The 19,278-nt window shown below is 41.8% G+C and overlaps 1 protein-coding gene across 2 annotated transcripts in view; it reads right to left on the minus strand.

Moving 5' to 3' along the window:
* Nucleotides 1–19,278, minus strand: part of LOC140462904 (translocating chain-associated membrane protein 1-like 1) — a 107,247-nt gene that overhangs the window by 27,431 nt on the left and 60,538 nt on the right. For both annotated transcript variants that reach the window (XM_072556351.1, XM_072556352.1), the window contains 3 exons: nt 18,974–19,092; nt 5,315–5,431; nt 5,137–5,195 (listed from right to left, as the gene is read on the minus strand). In XM_072556351.1, the coding sequence (XP_072412452.1) occupies nt 5,137–5,195; nt 5,315–5,431; nt 18,974–19,092 (295 nt within the window). The remainder of the gene's footprint in view (nt 1–5,136; nt 5,196–5,314; nt 5,432–18,973; nt 19,093–19,278) is intronic.

Consider the following 19,278-nt stretch of genomic DNA (forward strand, 5'->3'; position numbering starts at 1 on the left):
GTGGACAATGTTGGAGGATCTTCGCAAACCTACTTAGCTTCCTTTGTTCCATAATCTTAAATACCCTTACTAATAAAATGTTATCTAACTTGCTCTTAATAAGCTTGAACTACACCACTAACCCCAGCCTTCTGGCTGTAGCCTGGTATCTCATTCAAGTAAACCTAAATAACGTGGACCTCATTCGCCCCAATGTTTCCTCATCCAATATACCCAAAGGTTCACTTACTAATTGGAGTGGTTAAATAGTGTTTTAAGTGGAAATACTGAGGGCTACATTTCACTAACTAAGGTCAGTGGTGCCAGTACAACATCACTTCTATTTTCCCAGCAGAGATCAAATAGCTCAGTTCTTCAGGATCTAACAAAATTGATTTGCTTACCTTAGTTCACCAATGGACAATATATAATCATGACATAGCTCGAGCAAAGAAGCAGGATTCAACCCACCCAAAGGCATCAAACCAGATGTTGTTGGCAGCAATCTAATCCACATCTACCTTCCAGTCAACTAAGCTATGTGACCCCAAGAGTCAGAGATGCTGTCAGAACATACACTTTTACCTATATCAAAAAAACAAAATCGCTGGAAAATCTCAGGTCTGGCAGCATCTGATTTCTCTCCACAGCCTTAAATGATTCTGGTCCCGTGAACAACTGTCACATTAACCTTGCAGCCTGGAGTTTTGGCGAATGATGGTAGAGGCTCTAATTTATTTCAATCACATGAAGGGCCAAAGAGATCTCCCACTCTTACCACCTTCTATTACCACATGTTCAAAAGACTTATCAATTGATACACAAGATGTTTGGCCATAATTGAACCCACCTTACTTGATAATAAAGTCTTGGAGCTGGGATTGAACTCAGAGCTACTGGCTCAGACAAACAGACACTAACCACTTCACCCAAGTCCACTTTTAATAAGATATTCTTTAAGTGATTTCTTAAAGCCCTTGCTTGCTGTCTTTTCATGATTTTTATTTTATTCTTATCAATTTTGGAACAAAGGTTTGAACTGGGAACTTAGAGTTAAACATAACTTCTGTAACACAGGTAAAATCTTGTGTTAAAAGGAAAACAGACTAAACAAGCTATTCAATTGAGGGGCCAGGCAAAAAGTTGAATGCAGGTTGGCTCCTTGTTAAAAAGGTCTACGGACACTTCGGCACCAGGGAAGAGCATTGCATTTGCACAGATAGCAGAAGTTGGCGACTAACAAGGTCAGCATCCGAGACTTGGTTCCAGCAAGTCTACAAAAAAAAAATTATACTAAAGCAGATGGCAGACATTGAATGGTAACTACAACATTACGGAGGAGACAGTCAGTCTGTTGGTGAGTGGTCAGAGTTTGAATTGGGTTTTGGACTGTGTTGTGTGAATGTTTTCATGCTGCAGCATCAGCAGCCAGATTTGAAAACTGCTTGCCTGACCTTCCATTAGCAGTTCCTGAAAGTTCAAGGAATAGAAAACTAAGTGCAAATATTACTACCTTTATCTTAGTGAACTTCAAATAGGACCCTGAACCCCACTTTTGACATAAGTGATATGCCTCTTATAAAGAAAACAGCTCACAATCAACAAAACTTAGATGAAATTGGCTACTTCAACGCTAATGCCCATGAAACCACTGCAGTCAATGGCTTCAAAACAGGCTGAGTAGGAAAGAGAGGAGAAGCCAGAAGAACTGGGGGTTCTTTTTAAGAGTGGATAGAAAATTAACGGTCAGGACAGTTGCAGTGGAGCAAGCTGTTGAAGAGAATAGAGATATTAAACAAACCATTTGAGAGGGAGAGCAAGAAAGCAGAATGTGCTAGGAAAATTCAACAGATCAGTGGAGAGAGAACCAGAGAGATAATATTTCATGCCCAATAGAGTTGTATTTCGAATCAATGCCCTCAAATGATCAAGGTTTTAAATTAATCACAGCTGTGTTTAGATTAAATCAATCTTTTTCCGAAAGATTAATTTCTTCGTCCAAAAACTGTTATCTCATGTCAATGAGTGAGCCCTTCAACCAAGGTTTAACAGAAAATACTGCCTGTTCATAGTTTAAAAAAGGAGCTGGAATACAAAAGAAGTTTTAATCATATTTAATAATATTTAGATTAGATTACTTGCATTGTGGAAACAGGCCGTTTGGCCCAACAAGTCCACACCGTACCTTTGAAGAGCACCCCACCCAGACCCATTCCCCTATATTTACCCCTTCACCTAACACTACGGACAATTTAGCATGGCCAATTCACCTAACCTGCACATTTTTGGATTGTGGGAGGAAACGGGAGCACGCGGAGGAAACCCACACAGACACAGGGAGAATGTGCAAACTCCACACAGACAGTTGCTGGAGGTGGGAATTGAACCTGGGTCTCTGGGGCTGTGAGGCAGCAGTGCTGATCATTTAATAATTTCTTTCTTTTTCCTTCCTCTCCTAAAAATGCCAATTAGAGTCACAGAGTCACAGAGATGTACTGCACAGAAACAAACCCTTTGGTCCATCTTGTCCATGCCGATCTGATATCCTAACCTAATATGATCCCACTTGCTAGCACTTGGCCCATATCCCTCTAAACCCTTCCTATTCATATACCCATCCAGATGCCTCCACCATTTCCTCTTGCAGCTTATTCCATAAACACACCAACCTTTGCATGAAAAAGTTGTCCCTTAAGTCCCTTTTGTATCTTTCCCCTCTCACCCGAAACCTATGCCCTCTAGTTCTAGACTTCCCCACACCAGGGAAAATACCTTGTCTATTTACCCTATCCATGCCCCTCATGATTTTATAAATCACGAAGGTTAGCCCTCAGCCTCCAGTGCTCCACAGAAAATAGACTCAGCCTATTCAGCCTCTCCCTAAAGTTCAAATCCTCCAACCCTGGCAACATCCTTGTAAATCTTTTCTGAACCCTTTCAAGTTTCACAACATCTTTCCGATAGGAAGGAGACCAGAATTGCACGCAATATTCCAACAGTGGCCTAACCAATGTCCTGTACAGTTGCAACATAACCTCCCAACCCCGATACTCAATAAAAGGAAAGCAGACCAAACCAAACTATCTACCTGCAACTCCACTTTCCATGAACTATGAACCTGCACTCCAAGGCCTCTGTTCAGCAACATTCTCCAGGACCATTAGGACTCATTACAATCCAGTATTTCAATAAAGAGGGGATGTTTGCTCTGGAGCATGTAAGTTTAGATCTAAAAGGCAACTTTTTCACAGAGAGCGGTGTGTGCACGGAACGAGCTGCCAGAGGACGTGGTGCAGGCTTATACAATTGCAACATTTAAAAAAGTATTTGGATGGGTATATGAATACTAAGGGTTTAGAGGCATATGGGCCAAGTTCTGGCAAATAAGACTAAATTAGTTTAGGATATCTGGTTGGCATGGATGAGTTGGACCAAAGGGTCTGTTTCCATTCTGAACATCTCTATAATTATGACTCTATACGTTCATACATGAAGCTAACACAGGGGAAACAACTGTTTGGTTGTGTAGAATATTGCTTAATTAATGCTGCTTTCACACTCCAATCCTCGCCATGTTGCATAAGTGTCGCACCAACATTTCAGCAATACGGTCATCTACTTCAGCTCAGAAAAGTCTATATGTTGTATTTTGACAAGCAGAAAAGTATAGACAGGCAAAGCCACAGTTGGTCAACAATTTCACATGCAGATATCCTGCAACAAAATCCTGGCATAGAACATAGACATAGAATATAGAACAATACAGCACAGAATAGGCCCTTCGGCCCACGATGTTGTGCCGAACTTCTATCCCAGGTTAAGCACCCATCCATGTACCTATCCAAATGCCGCTTAAAGGTCGCCAATGATTCTGACTCTACCACTCCCACGGGCAGCGCATTCCATGCCCCCACCACTCTCTGGGTAAAGAACCCACCCCTGATATCTCCCCTATACCTTCCACCCTTCACCTTAAATTTATGTCCCCTTGTAACACTCTGTTGTACCCGGGGGAAAAGTTTCTGACTGTCTACTCTATCTATTCCTCTGATCATCTTATAAACCTCTATCAAGTCACCCCTCATCCTTCGCCGTTCCAACGAGAAAAGGCCGAGAACTCTCAACCTATCCTCGTACGACCTATCCTCCATTCCAGGCAACATCCTGGTAAACCTTCTCTGCACCCTCTCCAAAGCTTCCACATCTTTCCTAAAGTGAGGCGACCAGAACTGCACACAGTACTCCAAATGTGGCCTTACCAAGGTCCTGTACAGCTGCAACATCACCACGACTCTTGAATTCAATCCCTCTGCTAATGAATGATAATACACCATAGGCCTTCTTACAAACTCTATCCACCTGAGTGGCAACTTTCAAAGATTTATGTACATAGACCCCAAGATCCCTCTGTTCCTCCATCTGACTAAGAACCCTACCATTAACCCTGTATTCCGCATTCTTATTTGCTCTTCCAAAATGGACAACCTCACACTTGGCAGGGTTGAACTCCATCAGCCACTCCTCAGCCCAGCTCTGCATCATATCTAAGTCCCTCTGCAGCCGACAACAGCCCTCCTCACTGTCCACAACTCCACCTATCTTCGTATCATCTGCAAATTTACTGACTCACCCTTCGACTCCCTCATCTAAGTCATTAATAAAAATTACAAACAGCAGAGGACCCAGAACTGAACCCTGCGGAACTCCACTTGTAACTGGGCTCCAGGCTGAATATTTACCATCTACCACCACTCTCTGCCTTCGACCGGTTAGCCAGTTTTCTATCCAATTGGCCAAATTTCCCTCTATCCCATGCCTCCTGACTTTCCGCATAAGCCTACCATGGGGAACCTTATCAAATGCCTTACTAAAATCCATGTACACTACATCCACTGCTCTACCCTCATCCACATGCTTGGTCACCTCCTCAAAGAATTCACTAAGAGTTGTAAGGCAAGACCTACCCCTCTCAAAACGACATAAAACAACATCTTACAATACTCATTCTATGAGAACGGTTAAACAGAAATCATGAAAGTTAAAAATAGAATAAAAGTACTTCAAATTCCTAATGGATTTTCCAAGATGATTCTTCTTCCAGAATCTCTCAACACAAAATGTTTTCATTTTATCTAAAATTTAGGAAAGCGTGCTTACAACATGTGCGTGTGTGGATATCCTTCCCATAGGAGAGTAGGATCAGTGGTAAATTTCTCCTGGAGAGGGGGAGGGAGGGAGGAAAGAGACACGCAAGAGAGAATGAAAATCAGTAAATTACAACGTTAATAATACAATATAAATTATAAAATTAATTATTCCAAAGATAGATTCTTACTCCAGTCAGGATGCTTCCACCCCAGATAAAGGAGAACAAATAGAAGAACGCCAGCTGGCCAGATTCATTGAATTTACTGTGCTTCGTTTTGGACAAATGCAGCCGTCTATTTATTTTCTGAAAGAGGTAAAGTTGATAAGGAAAGAAATTCACAGAATTAGCCTGCAATCTTAAATTCAAAACATAAACCTAGCTGTTTAAGATTCAGGTTAAAATCAAATGTGATTCTGCAACCTAATGATAAAAAAAATCCTACATATCTACAACTTTTGTAATTCTCAATAAGTGACCAGATAATGCCACTTCTTCAGAGCTGATACAACTGGAGTTTGTGAATTTAGTTTACATTTCAGAAAGTCTTTTTCCCCAGCTCCCCCTTTGTAGCAATCCATTAGCAATTAACAGAAACTAGGCTGCCCCCAGTTTGGTTTTGTTGGATTGCTTCCAAAAATAGCTACATCACTTTTGTTTGGATCCTTTGTCAGTGGCAACATCTGAGGAGCTGTGCATCACATACATACACAATAGCTAACTCCAAATAAGGTTGTCTCCACAAATCCTATGAATTGGTAATTCAAATGTAGATAGCCAACCTGGATTGGATTTAACATATTGTGTAAACAGTTCAAGTAACCCCATTAATTTCCTAACATATCAACCATGAAAGATAGCCAAACAAAAAGTCTGAAAAACGTTGTTTTTTGATATATCCTCACAGACAGTTTGAAGCCTTCCGGCATGGAAGGGGAAATCAAGTTGGACAGTAATGCTTTGGGTGACAGTAAAGTCTGAAGAAAAGATTTAAGCCTGATATATTTCGCTTCTTTGAGATACAATTTTATGACTAGCTAAGTCTGGTACACACTGAACTTATACACTTGGTTTATGAATCTTGACCAATGCAAGACCTGCGTTAATGGTTATGGTTTGTCATGCAAAAAGTAATATCTGTTTAAGGATTAATTTGTACAAAGCATTTAGGAAAGAACAGAAAAGTTTTCATTTACAGAGACTTAACAATGGATTTTCTTAACTGTCAGAAGAAATGTCATCCAATTCAGACAGTGATTTAACAGTATTAAGAGGAAAAATGTTATGTGCATCAGGTGCAGCAAGTGGGAAATGGATGCCCAAGAGAAATGAAAAACAAGAGGTTTGGATAGCACAAAGGGGAACAGTGAAAATTTAGCAATTGTAAAAACTGATGTGATGCAATGCCATGTCAACAGGAAGAAGAATTAAGATGACACCAACAGGAAGGTATGGTGGGGAAAAACATGAATGCGTTTCTATATTTTCCTTAATGTAGAAAAATGATTGAAATGCTTTTCATAGAAGCACAAACAAAATTGACAATAATTAAGAGCCAGAAGAGGAGTTAGAGGGCTGAGAAAGGGGTTTTAAAAGAAAAATGTAGACAGGTTGGGGCAGGCAGGAGATCCAGGAAGAATTTCTGGAGGCTGTGCCCTGGGTAGATGAAAGCACAATCCATAATGTAAGATTTTAAAAAAAGGAAAAGAAAACAAATGAGAGCAGAAACTTGGAATTGGAGAATTTGAGGGAGCTAAGGAGGTGAGAGATAGGGTAGGATGTTCAGATACAAAATTTAATGTGTTAAGTACTGAGGAACCTGAAACAGTGAAAACAGTACTGAAGAGTCTATATGCTGTTCTGTAAGATGCATATAGACTTTGGAATGAACTGTACTTTGAAGGAGCAAGAAAAGCAGGTCACCAACTAAGCTCTAAGACTACAGGTGTTAGATGTGCTGAGATGAAAGGGAAACAGCTCATGTTTAAGAAGTGGAAATAGGCAGTCATAGTACTTGTTAGTATTTATGGTAAATACGCCATGACAGGGACAAGTAGTAATACCAATACCATTGGTAGCATGAGGCAGTGACCGACAGAGGGATGCAAGAACGAACATTTGTTTGTGTTAATCAGGAACAGGTGCACTGGAAATTTAAGTATTCAGGCAGCCCTATTATTTCCCTTACAGCACAGCAGGTTTTGTATCATTATTTACATGTCAGTGTTAGGCAAAATTTATAGATAAACATTCCAAACAGCATTTATCAACTATAGTTGACAATGGGAACACGAACAAAAAAATTAAATAGGCTTGCAGACTTATATTTATTTGCTATTTGTGTCTTTATGCGTAAATACCCAAGAAAACCTTTTTGTGACCACCGAAAAGGAATTGTCCCATCCTCCAGGACAGGTACTCCCAACCAAGCTGCCTTACTGCCTACTCCATCCTCATAACCCTCCGATCAGTATAACGCCATGTAGAATTTCCTGAATATGACATTGATCTTTTTAGACTGAGTGATAATGCCAGTTCTCTCCTTAATGGAGACAATGGACTGTGGGGCAGTTTTCTTCCTGGCCAGAAATGCCAGGTATCTACCTGGCTTATCACCAGATTCATATAAACTTTGCTTTGCAAAGGAGACCTCGCTCTTTGCCACCTGGGTAAGTACTGAATTCAGAGTAGCCTGGAGAGCTGCGACCTACTGTCACTTAGCCACAGATGGTCTATCATCATGTGCCGATTCGGCTGCCTTCAGCCGGGCCTCAAGCATATGTTGCTGTTCTCCTCCCTGCCTCTTCCTGCTCCTTAAATAAGGCTTGGTGGTCTCGCAAAGCATTGATGGGTCACTGGCCGTACTCGAGTTAATGTCCCAGAAGGCTCTCTACTCCCTTGTGAAGTACTCTATAAATTTGCTATCCTTCAAAAGAGGGAATGCTACATATCTATTCCACAAGAGCATGTTCATAAATCTGTTACTATTTCAGAAACAAGCCACACAGGTGACCTGTCCTTGGCCTCATCTCAATCTTGGACCATTTTAGTGAAAACTACCACTCCTCAACCTACATACACACAAAGACAATAGCTCAGCCCTCCACAAGTTGTCCTTACCTTTGTCGTTGCAATTGTTGTCTCATCTGCATCCCAGCATGCTACCTCCAATTCTCAGACTGAGTCCCCTAACTTCCCTATGACAGGAGTAGCACCTTCACGGAGCTGCCCCTTGGAAGAAACACCACCTTCCCATCCCCAAAAGACTGGCGAAACTGGACCTACAGGTTTTATGGTTGCCCACTTCAGGGACTGTAGTGGTACAGACTTTCTAACCCTCTTTAAGCAGCTAATGAACCACATCCAAGCCCTGACCAGAATGCAAATTATAATCTTGATTGACTGTGGTAGGACCCCCTGACCGACAACACACACTATTGATGTGACAGATAAACTTGCCAGTTAAACCGAGACATGCCAATTTGGTTGAAGTGCATGCAGGGTGGTTTGTATATGCTGTCAGCACATGCTGCAATTGTGAAATCAATGTATGTCACCATATAATAATATGTGGAAGTTCCAGTGTTGGACTGGGGTGGACAAAGTCACAAATCACACACCACCAGGTTATCGTCCAACAGGTTTATTTGGAAGTACTAGCTTTCACAGCGCTGGTCCTTCATCAGATACCTGAAGGAGCGCCACTCTGAAAGCTAGTGTGTTTCCAAATAAACCTGCTGGACTATAACCTGGTGTTGTGAGATATGTAACTATATAATATGTTCAATCCAGATGACTGCTGCCAACCATGACAAGCTGCTTGCTCTGTGTCTGCACCAAGCAACAAATCAAACAGAAGTACACAGCTTTTAAACTCTGGCTTAGGGGTCAAAGCATGCAAACGCAACATACAACAGGGCCATAATGTAAGTAAGCTCTAAGAGAGAAAGTGATGCTGTCTTGCCTGATTCATGAGTTGGATATCTGTCCTGGTGCACAAATTGTCTTGGCAACAGCATTTCAATGAAAAGTGCAGAACTATATTACAAACGGATTGGATGCCCCTGGTCGAGGGATGTAGGTGGTCACTGTCGACAGAAGTCATGATTTGGAGATGCCGGTGTTGGACTGGGGTGTACAAAGTTAAAAATCACAACACCAAGTTATGGTCCAACGGGTTTAATTAGAAGCACACTAGTTTTCGGAGCATCACGATCACCTGATGAAGGAGTGACACTCTGAAAGCTAGTGTGCTTCCAATTAAACCTGTTGGACTATAACCTGGTGTTGTGTGATTTTTAATTGTCTACAGAATGTGACCACAGATGCTGGGAACTGATGAGGGCTTCAACATTGTTTGTCAGCTGTTTCAGGCTGTCAGGAAGTCTACCATAGGCCACCGTAAACTCTACAGGTCCAGCTTGGCCAGTTTTATGATGGTGGCAGGGTGGCAGTTAGTCCAAGATGGAGGCCTGGAGGAGCACAGCAAGCTGGAGTCACTAGGGACCTACCTTGACTTTCATGTCTGGAATTGTCGTCAGCTAATTTCTAAACATTGGTTTGGAGAGTGGGGATATAAATTCAGAGAGATTCAATAATAATGGCATGTTAATCCATGGCAGCAGATGCAAAAAGGCCTTTGAGTGCTCACAAGAGAGAGTGCCTTATCCTGCCTTTCAACACTTGGCTGCAGAATTAGACTTCTTCTGTCAATGTCGAGAATCTTGTTTCTGCTGATCTCCCTGTACTTGCTTGATTAACTTGCCAATGACCATGTCATTCAGGGGCTGGAAAAATTCCACCCAGTGCTTCTGGTATGTAAATCTGGGAAGGGAACCAAGTTGGGAATGAATTGAATGGTCAGCCAGAGAAATCAGTATACTTGGAAAATCCACTTTTAGCATGAGGACAACAAAAGCTGTGTCATATACATAAAGAAAGGAAGTAATTTGCATCTATAAAGCAATTTGAGGCTGTCTCAAGCCAGCTAAATATAGCTATGCTTTTAAAGGTATTAGACAAGGGATAAATATTGACCCCAGAACCATGGAGATTACCCTGATCGCATTTGAAGGCTGTGATGGGATATTTTGCATCCATGTGATAGAACAGATCAGGATTTGGGTTAATACCTGATTCAACATTTGTGCAGAAACCGCTAGATGGCTCAGCCTGGATCATTAACTCAAATCTCAGGGGCAGGACTTAAATCCACAACCACTTCACTCAGATGCAAGAAAGATAGTTATTGCATTCTAGATGAAACAAAGAGATGGAAGATCTTTTTAATGCAGCAAAGATTGAGCAGACATAAGTAAGGTCATCCAGCCCATAGTCTGGTTTGAGTTGCATAGAAGTGCTTAGTACTTTGAAGGTACCCTTAAACGTAGGCAGCAAAAAGGATTTGTACCTCACGCAGAGCAAGAATTCTGGTAACAAAATTTAACAGAGGAAGTCACTATTTTAAGTCCCTACATTTTAATGCTGGTCAATTAATGAGGACATACTATCGTCCCAGTTTCTGTCTTCTCACTGCCAATCTTCCAGCTCATAGTATCTGTCACAGCATACATCCATTCAAGTTAAAAATGTTCTAACTGCCTCTTACTGCTCATCTCTTACTAATCTAAGGGCTCAAAAGAACCTAACAACAAACTACAGAGGCAGACAGCAGGAGAAAAGGGTCAGGAAATGGTTGAAGTCAGAAGACTGATGATGTGTAGACAAAGAGGATCGGAACCGGGATATAGGAGAAATAAGAAGTTCATCAAATAGAAGCAGCAGCAGGGTGCAAGTACAAAGTTTAGCATACTTCTATTAACTTTCAAATTAAATGAACTCAAAAATATATTTAATTTACAATACCATGTTGCAAAGTGCTGCAACTTAATGTGTACAACGTTTTAATTTTTTAATTACAAGTTTTATAAGACCAACTTGAGCTTTAACAACTGATTTAATGCAAAGATCAGATTTCCTTAAAGTTGATTCAATTAAACATGAACTTTTCCTAATCATGGAATATACCCCCCTTGACTTCCTCGCAAATATGGTGCATCAAAAAAACTGAATTATTCTATAAAATATGGCAGCTCTTTTTGAACTATATCAACACAGATATTTTGGCCATATTGTCCAGGACTTTTGTCTGGCTGTGAGTGTGGTTCTGGCTGGTCCAGGGACTCCCAGGAGGAGGAATCCCATATAAATACGGGTTTCATTATGACTTGATGTAAATCTAATTTGAGCATGTACTCAGTTATTCAATTATTCTGTTGTTTATCGCTAGTAACGTATGATGTCCTATTTTGTGTTTTGGATGTTTGTAGGATAGATCAGTAGTTAGTTGGCTTTTTCCCTTTTGCTTGTTTTGGTTATTATTTATTTTTTTAAATTTAATTTTATATTGGCGTTTATACTTGCTTGTATTACTTTCGTAATTTTGTTAAAAAAAAACTTTACAAATTTCCTTTTTTCAATAAAATACAATTTTAAACAAGGATGCCAATTGAAGAGTATTCCTTCAAAGATTTCACACAGTGATTGAGTCAACACCAGTGTCATTATGGCAGAAACACATCGGTAATCAAGCCAGAGTACTCCCAAGCAGATCCAAATGTGAAATACAACTAATTTAAATCACTAGGATAGTTTGACTATGTTCACTACTTAATAAAAATGTGTCAGATTTAAATCAATAAACAAGAACATATGTTGCAACAAACCTATCCTTTAACACATGAGAAAATTGATTAATCCATGTCATACAAACTTAAAACTAAACCATTACATACGAATTTAAATTAAATCCAAAAACACCTGCATAGCACAGAAATGATAAACAAGACACGCCATTTAAATTGGAAATATCACGGAACACAACGTATGAGTCGAGAGTCCAAATTACAAGAGGAAGCAAGGCGGTTCCTGGTCTTGTGGCAATATCAGATATTTGTTAACCGGGAGGGGGGGGGGGGTGGAGAGAGAGAGGGAGAGAGAGAGAGAGGGAGGGAGGGAGAGGGAGGGAGGGAGGGAGGGAGGGAAGGTAGGTAAGTGATTGCTATTAGAGTGGGTGCGTTCTAAACCCCAGGCCTGACAAAGGTAGGGTCTCCCTCCCTCCCTCTTCCTCTAACCTAAATTAAGAGTCCACAGACTTGCCACAAAAAGAGGGTCCAAGGAAGTTTGGATCGAAGAGTGAGGCTTCAGCTCAGGAGTCTTTGACAAGGAGGTTGAGTGACGTGATTACGCCACAGTTGGAGGGTGAAGACGTGACTGCCCAGCTGGTTCTGTGCGCTACGTGCTTGATGTGGGAGGGTCAACGACTCTGGTGTGTCTGGCTCGTATATGTGTGCAAAGTGTGTGCACATTCAGCTATTGACTGAGCATATTGCAGCACTGATCAAAGAACTAGAAGACCTTCGGCTCATCCGAGAGAACGAGATCTTTCTGGACAAGACCTTCAGCGAGGTTATTACACCAATCATGCCAGAAGAGAGCAGACGATGAGGAAGGCAGAGAGGAGACAGGTTCAAGAGACCCCGGGAGAAGTACCTGTCAGGAACAAGTTGAAACAGTAGAGACTGATGACACTGCCAGTTCGCAAGGCGGCCAGGTCTGTCAATCAAAAGTTGGCGCAGAGGCAGAGCGAGAGAGTCGGACATCGCACAGAGCCGTGGTAATAGGGGACTCCATCGTGAGAGGAACTGACCAGGGTTTTTGTGGCAGCAGACGGGATTTAAGGATGGTGTGTTGCCTTCCTGGTGCCAGGGTGAAAGACATCACGGACAGAGTGCATGAAATCCTCAAGGACGAGGGTGAAGAGCCAGAGGTGGTGGTACATGTCAGCACAAATGATGTTGGGAAGAAGAGGAGGAACATACTACAGCGGGACTTCGGAGAACTAGGAAGAAGGCTGAAAAGCAGCACATCCAAGGTGGTTATCTCCGGTTTGCTTCCAGTTCCTCGGGCAGGTGTGGCCAGAAACAGGGAGATAACGAACTTGAACGTGTGGTTGGGGAACCGGTGCAGGAAGCAAGGACTTAAGTCCTTGGATCACTGGGGTATATTTTGTGGCAAGCATAAATTCTACAAGAGAGACGGTTTGCACCTAAATAGGTTAGGGACCAGCATTCTGGCAGGCAGGTTTTTTACTGCAACACCACTACATTTAAACTAAGTAGCGGGGGGAAGGGACAAACTGGACGCTTAAAAAGGAAATTGAAGGGAAAGTTAGAACAAGAGAAGTCAAGAAAGACAACTGTATCAATGGAAATTGGCAGATACGATATTGTGGGGATAACTGAGAAGTGGCTTCAAGTGGACAGGGCCTGGGAAATGAATATTCAAGGCTACACGTGCTATTATAAGGACAGACTGACGGGCAGAGGTGGTGGGGTGGCCATGTTGGTAAGGGAGATTACAGTCCCTTGCGCGGGGGGACCTAGAGTCAGGGGATGTAGAGTCAGTGTGGATAGAGCTGCGAAATACTGAGGGTAAAAAGACCCTCTTGGGAGTTATCTATAGGCCCCCAAACAGTGGTCTGTATATCGGATGTTAAGTTGAATCAGGAGCTGAAATTGGCCTGTCGCAAAGATGTTACTACAGTTGTTATGGGGGATTTTAACATGCAGGTAGACTGGGAGAATCAGGATGGTATTGGACCTCAAGAAAAAGACTTTGTGGAATGCCTCCCAGATGGATTCTTAGAGCAGCTGGTGCTGGAGCCGACCAGGGAGAAGACAATTCTGGATCTGGTATTGTGTAACGAACCAGAATTGGTCAGAGACCTAGAAGTGAAGGAGCCATTGGGAAGAATTGACCATAATACATTAAGCTTCAATCTGTAATTTGAGAGGGAGAGGGAGAGGGTACAGTTAGAAGTGACAGTACTTCTGTTGAATAAAGGGAACTATGGAGCTATGAGGGAGGAGCTGGCCAAAGTTCAATGGTGCAATACCTTAGCAGGGATGACCGTGGAGGAACAATGGCGGATATTTCTGGGTATAATGCAGAAGTTGCAGGATCAGTTCATTCCTAAAAGGAGGAAAGATCCCAGGAGGAGGCATGGGCGGCCGTGGCTGACGAGGGAAGTTAAGAAACATATAAAGGTAAAAGAGAAAGAGAAAAAGTATAACATAGCAAAGATAAGTGGGAAAACTGAGGATTGGGAAGCTTTTAAAGAGCAACAGAGGATTACTAAGAAGGAAATATGCAGAGGAAAAATGAGGTACAAAGGTAAACTGGCCAATAATATAAAGGAGGATAGTAAAAACGTTTTTAGGTATGTGCAAGGCAAAAAAATGGTTCGGACTAAAATTGGGCCCTTGAAGACAGAAGCAGGGGAATATATTATGGGGAACAAAGAAATGGCAGAAGAATTAAATGGGTACTTCAGATCGGTGTTCACTGGGGAAGACACAAGCAATCTCCCTGAGGTAACAGTGGCTGAAGGACCTGAACTTACGGGAATTTATATTTGCCAGAAACTGATTTTGGAGAGACTGTTAGGTCTGAAGGTTGATAAGTCCCCGGGGCCTGATGGTCTACATCCCAGGGTACTGAAGGAGGTGGCGCTAGAAATCATGGATGCGTTGGTGATTATTTTCCAGAGTTCGATAGATTCGGGGTCGGTTCCTGAGGATTGGAGGGTGGCTAATGTTATACCACTTTTTAAGAAAGGAGCGAGAGAGAAAGCAGGAAATTATAGACCAGTTAGTCTGATCTCAGTGGTGGGAAAGATGTTGGAGTCTATTATAAAGGATGAAATTACAGCACATCTGGATAGCAGTAACAGGATAGGTCAGAGTCAGCATGGATTTATGAAGGGGAAATCATGCTCGACTAATCTTCTGGAATTTTTTGAGGCTGTAACTCTGAAGATGGACGAGGGAGATCCGGTAGATGTAGTGTACCTGGACTTTCAGAAAGCTTTTGATAAAGTCGCACATAGGAGATTAGTGAGTATAATTAGGGCGCATGGTATTGGGGGCAAAGTACTAGATTGGATTGAAAATTGGTTGGCTGATAGGAAACAAAGGGTAGTGATAAACAGCTCCATTTCGGATTGGCAGGCAGTGACCAGTGGGGTACTGCAGCTATCCGTGCTGGGACCGCAGCTTTTTATAATATATGTTAATGATATAGAAGATGGTATCAGCAATAACATTAGCAAATTTGCTGATGATACAAAACTGGGTGGCAGGGTGAAATGTGATGAGGATGTTAGGAGATTACAGGGTGACCTGGACAAGTTAGGTGAGTGGTCAGATGCATGGCAGATGCAGTTTAATGTGGATAAATGTATGGTTATCCACTTTGGTGGCAAGAACAGGAAGGCAGATTACTACCTCAATTGAATCAATTTAGGTAAAGGGGCAGTACAGAGAGATCTGGGTGTTCTTGTACACCAGTCAATGAAGGCAAGCATGCAGGTACAGCAGGTAGTGAAGAAGGCTAATAGCATACTGGCCTTCATAACAAGAGGGATTGAGTATAGAAGCAAAGAGGAGCTTCTGCAGCTGTACAGGACCCTGGTGAGACCACACCTGGAGTACAGTGTACAGTTCTGGTCTCCAAATTTGAGGAAAGACATTCTGGCTATTGAGGGAGTGCAGCGTAGGTTCACGAGGTCAATTCCTGGAATGGCAGGATTACTTTACACTGAAAGACTGAAGCGACTGGGCTTGTATACCCTTGAGTTTAGAAGACTGAGAGGGGATCTGATTGAGACATATAAGATTATGAAAGGATTGGACACTCTGGCAGCAGGAAACATGGCAGCCGAACCAGAGGACACAGCTTAAAAATACGGGGTAGACCATTTAGGACAGAGATGAGGAGAAACGTCTTCACCCAGAGAGTGGTGGCTGTGTGGAATGCTCTGCCTCAGAGGGCAGTGGAGGCCCAGTCTCTGGATTCATATAAAAAAGAATTGGATAGAGCTCTCAAAGATAGTGGCATCAAGGGTTATGGAGATAAGGCTGGAAGAGGATACGGATTAGGAATGATCAGCCATGATCATATTGAATGGCGGTGCAGGCTCGAAGGGCTGAATGACCTACTCCTGCACCTATTGTCTACTGAAAGGAAGGAAAAAGAAAGGAAGGAAGGAAGGAAAAGGAAGGAAGGAATCTTGGATTTTGATAAGGTTCCCCATGGTAGGCTCATTCAGAAGGTCAGGAGGAATGGGATACAGGGGAACCTAGCAGTCTGGATACAGAATTGGCTGGCCAACAGAAGACAGCGAGTGGTAGTAGAAGGAAAATATTCTGCCTGGAAGTCTGTGGTGAGTGGTGTTCCACAGGGCTCTGTCCTTGGGCCTCTACTGTTTGTAATTTTTATTAATGACTTGGATGAGGGGATTGAAGGATGGGTCAGCTAGTTTGCAGACGACACAAAGGTTGGAGGTGTCGTTGGCAGTGTAGAGGGCTACTGTAGGCTGCAGCGGGACATTGACAGGATGCAGAGATGGCCTGAAAGGTGGCAGATGGAGTTCAACCTGGATAAATGCGAGGTGATGTATTTTGGAAGGTCAAATTTGAAAGCTGAGTACAGGATTAAGGATAGGATTCTTGGCAGTGTGGAGGAACAGAGGGATCTTGGTATGCAGGTACATAGATCCCTTAAAATTGCCACCCAAGTGGACAGGGTTGTTAAGAAAGCATATGGTGTTTTGACTTTCATTAATGGGGGATTGAGTTTAAGAGTCGTGAGATCTTGTTGCAGCTCTATAAAACTTTGGTTAGACCGCACTTGGAATACTGCATCAGTTCTGGTCGCCCTATTATAGGAAAGATGTGGATGCTTTGGAGATGGTTCAGAGGAGGTTTACCAGGATGCTGCCTGGACTGGAGGGCTTCACTTATGAAGAGAGGTTGACTGAGCTCAGACTATTTTCATACGAGAAAAGGAGGAGGAGAGGGGACCGAATTGAGATATACAAGATAAGGAGAGGCATAGATAGAGTCGATAGCCAGAAACTATTTCCCAAGGCAGAAATGACAAACACGAAGGGTCATAGTTTTAAGCTGGTTGGAGGAAAGTATAGAGGGGATGTCAGAGGTGGGTTCTTTATACAGAGAGTTGAGAGAGCATGGAATGCGTTGCCAGCAGCAGTTGTGGAAGCAAGGTCATGAGGGACATTTAAGAGACTACTGGACGTGCATACGGTCACAGAAGTTTGAGGGTGCATACATGCGGATCAATGGTTGGCACAACATAGTGGGCTGAAGGGCCTGTTCTGTGCTGTACTATGTTCTGGGAAGGAATAGAAAAGGGAAGGAAAAGAAAAAAGGGAAGGAAAAGAAAAAGGGAAGGAAAAGGGAACGAAAGGAAAAGGGAAGGATTCCAGTTTCTCCAAAAACTTACAAACCTTTGTATAACCAATAAGTGATCACAGATCCACTTACCGTTCAAGATATTAAAAATTAATACAGGTAATTCAGATCTCTATTTTCTAGTTTACATTTGCAGATGCAAAAAAAAAATTCCTTACATTAGTCTCAAATATAGACTAGAGGGCTGCAATCATTTAAGAGTACCAAGCGTAGAACCAAACACTGAGGCTTGGAACACCACAGAGGGCAATGAACAGTGTAGCCACACAGGATTTAAAACACACATTGAAGCATAGGTAGATTTCACATTATTTAGTAAATAGGAATTACAAATTCTGGCAAAAGTTTTCCTCAGAATAAGTCCATGAGCAGAAACTAATGATAGCAATAGTGTTTATCCTATAGCACATATCAAATAAGTTCAGGTCTTATGGACCAGTTATATTTCTTCATTTTTGTTCACTTGAAACAACAGATAGGTCCTATCAATGCACCACCCATGTCAGTACTGCAGTAAGGTATTGTCTGGATTGTACCCTTGTTTCTGGTGTGGGGCTTGAAACACATGGCATTTGAACTCGAGACAGGAATGCGTAGATCGAGCTAAGACAAAGCTCCAGGCACATAGCAAAAGACAAAAATAAATCTAGCAAAATGTTCTTGAGTTAAACGTTAGGAAACAAGGTTATTGTGAACTTCTCTTTTTAATACTACTGGTTATTTCGCTGTCTTTAATCTCGAAGGAACATATACAAACACTGCACAAGGTACAGGTTGATAACCTCTGTGCTTCAAGTTTTCACTCGTGCTGTTCAAAAACTGGTTGGCCAGCAAGTACACATTCCAAGGAGCTGTGAGCAGACAGCTACGCTCTCCTGGTTTCACAGTGCTGTTGGGATTGAGCATAAAAAAGTCTTGGTGGTTACGATAGAAAATTGGGAAGCTCATAAAAATCTAAATGTGTAAAGGGAAACAGAAGAAAGCAAACTACAGGTGTAAATAAGGTTTCTCCAGATGATTTACATATACCAAAACCCAATTCAATACAAGAGTCACAAATTTTTCTGAAATTTTGCCGAGGCACGGCTTATTCATATGCAGAATAATTATCCCAATACTTGACTTCCAAGCTTACCAATACAACATAATATGTAATGGGGCCAACTGTTTTTTCCTCCTTTGCTGAGATATGATCAACCCACACTTGAAAAGCCTAGAGCCATTCATAAATGTTACAGAATAGCAAAGTGAGTGAACTGTTTTGGCGTTTACATGATCATCTGGATGAATGATGCCATACTGCACACTGTTCTAACTTAAAACAGCAGCTACCAGAAAATGGCAGAAGGGCAATGAGATTCAAATGTTTACAATTTCCTGTTATGGGAGCAACTTCAGTATTCCTCTTTTACAACTACAGTGTTGAGATTAACTCACGGATATTAAGAGCTACCATCCTTTTTTCTGAGGAACAATCAAAATATGAAGAACAGAATCAAAAGTTTTGACTTACATCGAGAATATATTCCTGTATCACAGCATGTAGAATGATAGCTATCAACATATAAAAGAATATGGTGGCCAAGTCTTTAAATCCATATTCATAGAAGCTGATAGAATCAATTTCCTCATCTACAAAAAAAATTAAAACATAGATAAACACACTTTGCAAAAAATTAATGATAAAAATCCAAAGTTCAAGACCCTGCTTCTCAGCACAGTCATAAATGAGGTCAGCAAATTGGTGGTACATGCAGAGAGGAGGATGTCACTTCAGAGCATAATTAATCTTATAGTTATAAATTTTAATAATTTGAA

The sequence above is a fragment of the Chiloscyllium punctatum genome, chromosome 37, assembly GCF_047496795.1.
Source record: "Chiloscyllium punctatum isolate Juve2018m chromosome 37, sChiPun1.3, whole genome shotgun sequence".
Lineage (NCBI taxonomy): Eukaryota > Metazoa > Chordata > Chondrichthyes > Orectolobiformes > Hemiscylliidae > Chiloscyllium > Chiloscyllium punctatum.